This window comes from Protomyctophum bolini, assembly GCF_963924005.1.
Source record: "Protomyctophum bolini genome assembly, contig: SCAFFOLD_269, whole genome shotgun sequence".
NCBI classification, from domain to species: domain Eukaryota; kingdom Metazoa; phylum Chordata; class Actinopteri; order Myctophiformes; family Myctophidae; genus Protomyctophum; species Protomyctophum bolini.
The window spans coordinates 36,504-44,003 of NW_027665375.1; the positions used below are offsets into that span (position 1 = coordinate 36,504).

The 7,500-nt window shown below is 47.8% G+C and overlaps 1 protein-coding gene across 1 annotated transcript in view; it reads left to right on the plus strand.

Moving 5' to 3' along the window:
- LOC308312296 (voltage-dependent T-type calcium channel subunit alpha-1H-like) overlaps positions 1-7,500 on the plus strand; it is a gene marked incomplete at both ends in the record, with an annotated part of 70,606 nt that overhangs the window by 35,841 nt on the left and 27,265 nt on the right. The window contains 3 exon segments of the mRNA XM_080794661.1: positions 127-252; positions 2,096-2,185; positions 3,498-3,711. Coding sequence (XP_080650787.1) covers positions 127-252; positions 2,096-2,185; positions 3,498-3,711 — 430 coding nt within the window.

The window sequence follows — 7,500 nt, forward strand, 5'->3', positions numbered from 1 at the left end:
CTCTCTCCCCATCCCTCTCTCCCTCTCTCTCCTCTCCCCCCTCCCTCTCTCTCTCCCTCCCTCTCTCTCTCTCTCTCTCTCTCTCTCTCTCTCTCTCTCTCTCTCTCTCTCTCTCCCTCCATGCAGCTATTTAAAGGGAAGTTCTTCCACTGTGAGGGTGTGGACACCAGAAACGTCACCAACAAGTTGGACTGCCTCCAGGCCAACTTCCGCTGGATACGACGAAAGTACAACTTTGACAACCTGGGCCAGGTGGGTGAGAGAGAGAGAGAGAGACAGAGAGACAACCTGGGCCAGGTGGGTGAGAGAGAGAGAGAGAGAGAGAGAGAGATGCATAACGTTGCAGTGATTAGATGTGTTTTTAACTCATCTCAGTGGTGCAACATTGCTAGAACCTTTTACAGTGTTTGAAAAATGATATCCTGTAGTAAGTCTCATGGGGGGGGGGGGGGGGGGTAGTACCACTACCAGTTGACTGTAGTAAGTCTCATGGGGGGGGGGGGGGGGGGGTAGGACCACTACCATGATTTGGTTCCATTCGTACACTCTCAGAGTTACAGACCTGTAATTGTCCATTTGGGTCCATATGTTACACTCTCAGAGTTACAGACCTGTAAGGGTCCATTTGGGTCCATGTGTTACACTCTCAGAGTTACAGACCTATAATGGGTCCATTTGGAACCCCCTCAAGGAACCATGAGGGTCCCTGGATCACACCTTTGAGAGCCACTGCTTTAAATAAATACATAACTAACTAACTCATCTTGACAGCTTGTTTACAAATGTTTGTAAACAAATACCAAAATGTTTATAAACAAATCCCAAATGTTTGTAAACAACTACCAAAATGTTTGTAAACAAATAACAAAATGTTTATAAACAAATCCCAAATGTTTATAAACAAATACAGAAATGTTTATAAACAAATACCAAATGTTTATAAACAAATAAGTCGCATGGGGGGGGGGGTAGTACCACTACCAGTAGACCTGTAGTAAGTCTCATGGGGGGGGGTAGGACCAATACCAGTTGACTGTAGTAAGTCTCATGGGGGGGGGGGTAGTACCACTACCAGTTAACTGTAGTAAGTCTCATGGGGGGGGGGGGGTAGGACCAATACCAGTTAACTGTAGTAAGTCTCATGGGGGGGGGGGGGGGGGTAGTACCACTACCAGTAGACCTGTAGTAAGTCTCATGGGGGGGGGGGGGGGGTAGTACCACTACCAGTTAACTGTAGTAAGTCTCATGGGGGGGGGGGGTAGTACCACTACCAGTTAACTGTAGTAAGACTCATGGGGGGGGGGGGTAGTACCACTAACAGTTGACTGTAGTAAGTCTCATGGGGGGGGGGGTAGGACCAATACCAGTTAACTGTAGTAAGTCTCATGGGGGGGGGGGGTAGTACCACTACCAGTTAACTGTAGTAAGACTCATGGGGGGGGGGGGGGTAGTACCACTAACAGTTAACTGTAGTAAGTCTCATGGGGGGGGTAGTACCACTACCCCTTAACTGTAGTAAGTCTCATGGGGGGGGGGGGTAGTACCACTACCAGTTAACTGTAGTAAGTCTCATGGGGGGGGGGGGGGGGGGGTAGTACCACTACCAGTTAACTGTAGTAAGTCTCATGGGGGGGGGGGGGGTAGTACCACTACCAGTTAACTGTAGTAAGTCTCATGGGGGGGGGGGGGGGGTAGTACCACTACCAGTTAACTGTAGTAAGTCTCATGGGGGGGGGGGGAGCCTGCTGAAAACAGATAATTCTACAGTACTGTATGTAACCATACATTTGTTGTTTATATTTATAAAACAACATATTTATATTGCAATACACATTTGGACATTGATATTGATATTGGGACAGGAGCGAAGACCTCCATGGCAGCTACAGTACCATGAAAGAATTATAGAATCATCATCCTTAACAGGCAGAATGTACAGGTGTCTTATCTACAGTATAGTGAGAGAGAGTTACCTGTTTCTATATGGAATTATACACAGCAAAACCATTAATTGAATGTGTGTGTCTGTGCGTGCGTGTGCGTCTGTGTTTCTGTGCGTGTGTGTGTGTGTGTGTGCGTGCGTTTCTCCACCCAGGCTCTGATGTCTCTGTTCGTGCTGTCCTGTAAGGATGGATGGGTGAACATCATGTATGACGGACTGGATGCAGTCGCAGTGGATCAGCAGGTATTGTTCATAATACTGTATCCACACTATTTAGGATTTTAATTTAGACCACACAGTCACCTGCGTTGTAGAGACAACGGGAACCCCTTTTGGTGTTAGCATTATGTTATGCTTCAGCTATTGAAAAATAGCTGATCTACAAGCTCATAGCGTGCCACCGAGTGGCGCGCTACGAGCTTGTAGATCTGACCGACATGGAAACGTAGCTTTTTCAGAAGACTGTCGGGATGTAGAAGACATTTTTAGAATCTGATCCGAGGTCAGAATGGGTTAAGACCACTGCACAGCAGTGACTGAGTTAGTTAGTTAGTTAGTTAGTTTGCCTCTGACAATATTAGAACCCACACTACGCCATATGAGGACACATTTTGAGACGATATTATGTTGAGTCAAATAGAGCAATTTAATACAATTGAAGCCCTTGAAATGCTCTCTCAACAAGCAGCCTTTCTTCAAAGCAGTTTTTAACGTTATGGCCTAAAGGAAGACATTCTGAAAGATTCTCCAGTAAACTGTCCTTAATTGGTTCTTGTCTTATGTAACCTGCATGATGGAATTGTACTGTACACGTGGCCGTTGGGGAATATACTTCCAAGATATGGCAATGTCTCTACAAGTTGGCCCTTAGGAGAATGGAGCGCCGAAGTCCTGACGTCATGTCACTCGCTCGTCCCCTGGTTCTGCCTGGTTCATGGAAGTATAATTTCTCTATGGGGTCATCTTAAAATCGTTTCATATCAGCATTGTGGTCCAAAAATAAACAAAGCTGTCTCTGCGTTATTGTCAGGGAGGTGTCTCTCTATCGTTTACAACAGTCAGTCACTCACATGCAGTTTGTTTCTAGCGAAAATTTAACTAATTCAGTAACAATAGCGTTTTCTCTCGCTCAGTTGATTCTTCATATCCATATGAGTGAAACGGCCGGGATGACTTGTTTATTCTATTTAATGTGTTTAGCTGGTTGTTGGGATGAGGATGAGGATGTCGGACTGTATAAATGTGACACTTTGCCTTGTTTACAACATTTACAACGCTGACGAAACGCGTTCGTTGTGCTGCTCTGCAGCGTACCTTTAGCTTGGCTAATAAGCCAGACCGAATCAGATGTTGCCAAAAAGAAATTGCCTGCCGGCGGATTACGGTCTGGAGAGGCTCAATTGTATACGCCCAATTCCTACACCAGAGAACTGGTGTGGCCAATCGGGACACGGTATGCAATATGGGCGGGCTTTGGTACAGTGACGTTCAATGCTTGAGACCTTTGACTGACAGTAGCTCTGACCAATTGCGTCTCCCCTCCTCTCCTCTCCAGCCGGTGAGGAACCACAACCCGTGGATGCTGCTCTACTTCATCTCCTTCCTTCTCATCGTGTCCTTCTTCGTGCTCAACATGTTTGTGGGCGTGGTGGTGGAGAACTTCCACAAGTGCCGTCAGGACCAGGAGGAGGAGGAGCTTCGCCTCCGGGAGGAGAAGAGGCAGAAGATGATGGAGAAAAAACGCAGGAGTAAGGCGAATGAAGGGGCCGGTCGGTAGACTACTATTCTGAGCACTGCCTGCCTTTCAGAGCATGGCCGAACCCACAGAGAGAGAGAGAGATAAGATAAGATAAGATGATTGATAACACAAAATGTGAGGCAACATAAGAGATAGATAAGAAGAAATATAAGACACGGGAGAGACTGGCTGGCTCACGTGCAGAAGCGTGTTGATCGGCAAGCGGCGGCGTGGGCCGAACGGCGTGGGCCGAACGGCGGCGTGGGCCGAGCGGCGTGGGCCGAACGGCGTGGGCCGAACGGCGGCGTGGGCCGAGCGGCGTGGGCCGAACGGCGTGGGCCGAACGGCGGCGTGGGCCGAGCGGCGTGGGCCGAACGGCGTGGGCCGAATGGCGTGGGCCGAATGGCGGCGTGGGCCATGCCAGTCTGATGCATGCTCCTGCATGACTGCAGCCCTTCCCAGGTCCCCCACTGTTAACATACACACGCGCACGCACACTGCACGAGTATGGAAACCAAGAAGGCCCTAAACCTATTAACCAACCACTGTAGCTACTGTCCTAACACACTGTTCCCTAGACCCTAGACCCTCCAAGTGGATACAGTAACCCTAACCACTGTAGCTACTGTCCTAGGGTTAGGGTTAACTCTAACCCTAACCACTGTAGCTACTGTCCTAGGGTTAGGGTTAACTCTAACCCTAACCCTAACCACTGTAGCTACTGTCCTAGGGTTAGGGTTAACCCTAACCCTAACCCTATAACACACTGTTCCCTGGAACCCTCCATAGACCCTCCAAGTGAACACGCTACGATGCTGAGTGTTGATTTAACGTACAGGTCCCATTTGACACCGACAGTTAAGCGTTATTCACAGTCTGATGTATCGGTGGTGAGGTGACCACTGACCACCGCGACTACACCATGATGTCACGGAACCGCGGCGAAAAGCAAACCACCGCTCCACGTTATTACAGCTCCGGTGGTCACCTCACCACCGGAGCGGTGGCCACCTCACCACCGGAGCGGTGGTCACCACACCACCGGAGCGGTGGTCACCACACCACCGGAGCGGTGGTCACCTCACCACCGGAGCGGTGGTCACCACACCACCGGAGCGGTGGTCACCTCACCACCACCGAAAACCCAGACTATGAATAGGCCTTTAAATTAAAACTCAGGATGTACGCTCACTTTAGACCAACACCACCACCACTGCACACTGATCATACCGTTAGTCCTAATGCCCTTTGGCCTACATCCTGGTGACCTGGATTCTATCTTCCATACCAAGTGTTTTTTCCTTAAAAAAAACCTCTAGATTCAGTTCAGATGTTAGGGAAGGAATTTAGGAACACCGTTTTGCATGTTGGAATGCATCCCTGAATGAGTCTATAGGGTTAACAGGGTTAGGGCTATAGGGTAACCCTAACCTAGTCTATAGGGCTATAGGGTAACCCTAACCCTGACCCTGAATGAGTCTATAGGGTTAGGGTTGAATGAGAATGTCCCCCCCCACCGCACCCACCCCCACTAACCCAAACACCTCCTTTTAGTGCATGTTGGTGCAACTCCTGATATTGAGGCGTCTCTCACAACGGGTGGTAAGCAGATTTTACCTGTAAACATGCTTTGACTGGCAGACTCAGAAATATAGCAGGTATAATTGATCGTTAGGCATAATGACAGACAACAGCAGGGAGGGGGGGGGGGGATTTTGTGAACAAATGATGTCTGTCTATCAGTGTTGTTTTTGGCAGCAGATTTCTATTTTAGTTTTAGTCGTAGTCTTTTGAATAGCTTTCTTTTATTTTCAGTCACATTTTTCTTTTGTCACCTGGAATGCTTTAGTGTTAGTCTAGTTTTAGTCGACTAAATGTCATACGATTTTAGTCGACTTAAGGCTCATACATAGTCTGGATTTACGGTGGTGGGGTGACCACCGAACTACAACATGACGTCACTGAGGTGACCACCGAACTACAACATGACATCACGAGCCGCGGTGAAGAGCAAACCACCGCCACCGCTCCAGCCCTTCTCTCTGTTTTTACTCACCACCGCTCAAGGTTATTTCAGCTCCGGTGGTCACCTCACCACCGGAGCGGTGGTCACCTCACCACCTAAAATCCAGACTATGAATAGGCCTTAAATCTACAGTTGATTTAGTCGACTAAAATGTCTTTTTTTTGGCGGGCCTTGATGCCGCCGTAATGGCTTATTTTACACTTGCTGAAAATACCCGATCTACAAGCTCACAACGCGTCGCAGCGCCACGCGTTGTGAGCTTGTAGATCGTATATTTTCAGCATGCAACCAAGTGTAAAAATTACTTTTACTGGATCTCTTGTCCACTAGTCCCCTTCCTAACATTTTAGTCTAGATTTTATTTGTTGACGAAATCGTCAGTATATATTTAGTCTTAGTTTTAGTCATCACAGCTTAGTTTTTATTTAGTTTCCATTTAGTTTTCGTCGGTGGAAAAAGGTTGTTGACGAACATTTTTCGTCTTAGTTTTAGTCGACGAAAACAACGCTGGTATGAATGTAGCCTGACTGCTACGCCTAGAAACGCGTGAGACTCACTTGTGTATTATTATTATTATTATTATTATTATTATTATCACAAGAGGAACAAAATGAATCCAGTACGCTGCTGGAGAAGAGATGTGTAGGAAGTCAAATCTGTGCTCTGACAGGACAGGCACACTCGGAAACACCGCAGAGACACCGTGCGGAATTGTGTGTAAATATCGCACGCGCGCTCTCTACGCACATTGATCACGCGTTTGCAATAGAAGGCGACGGAGCGCGAGACGAGGATGGCATAAGTATTCGTCGCAGGTTAGCATCTCGATGGTCTGGTTGTTTATTCAGCAGGTGTTCTGTTCCTTCATCTGCAGGCACTCAGATAATGTAATCTCACGTCACAGGAGAGTTTGTTCAGATATGACAAATGTCCCGTTTTCCAATAAGTACAATATTCCTGTTCTATACAGGAACACTTTAGATTTTAAAATCATATCCATAAATGCATAAACAATATCCTGTCCCGACTATAACACTCTAGGACTTAGGACAAGAGAGAGAGAGACCGAGACCCAGGGTCAGGGTTAGGGTAATTCCTAACCCTAACCTAAGGGTTAACCCTAACCCTGACCCTAACCCTGACCCAGGGTCAGGGTTAGGGTAATTCCTAACCCTAACCTAAGGGTTAACCCTGACCTAAGGGTTAACCCTAACCCTGACCCAGGAGAATTGGCACGGGAACTTTCCTTTATAAAAGAACTAAAGATACAATAAAGATACACACCTCGCAGGGCGGAAAGGCGGTGGAAATATACTCTCTATGCCTCACAGGGAGAAGCAGCCCATTATAATATAATATATTATTAATATTATCATAACGCAACCCATTATAATACAGCAAAGAACAAACGCAAGGCAGTCCATTCCATACGGATGGTGGAAATCAAAACTTTGACCCCACACGGGGTCAAAATGAAACGGCTTTTGGAGGAGAGGACATGAGAGGCCAGCTAACAGCTAAGGGCTCGATGCGGAGCGCCGTGGGTTCGCAGTGGTTTTTAGAACAGCTAAGGGCTCGATGCGGAGCGCCGTGGGGTCGCAGTGATTTTTAGAACAGCTAAGGGCTCGATGCGGAGCGCCGTGGGTTCGCAGTGGTTTTTAGAACAGCTAAGGGCACGATGCGGAGCGCCGTGGGTTCGCAGTGGTTTTTAGAACAGCTAAGGGCACGATGCGGAGCGCCGTGGGTTCGCAGTGGTTTTTAGAACAGCTAAGGGCTCGATGCAGATCGAGCGCC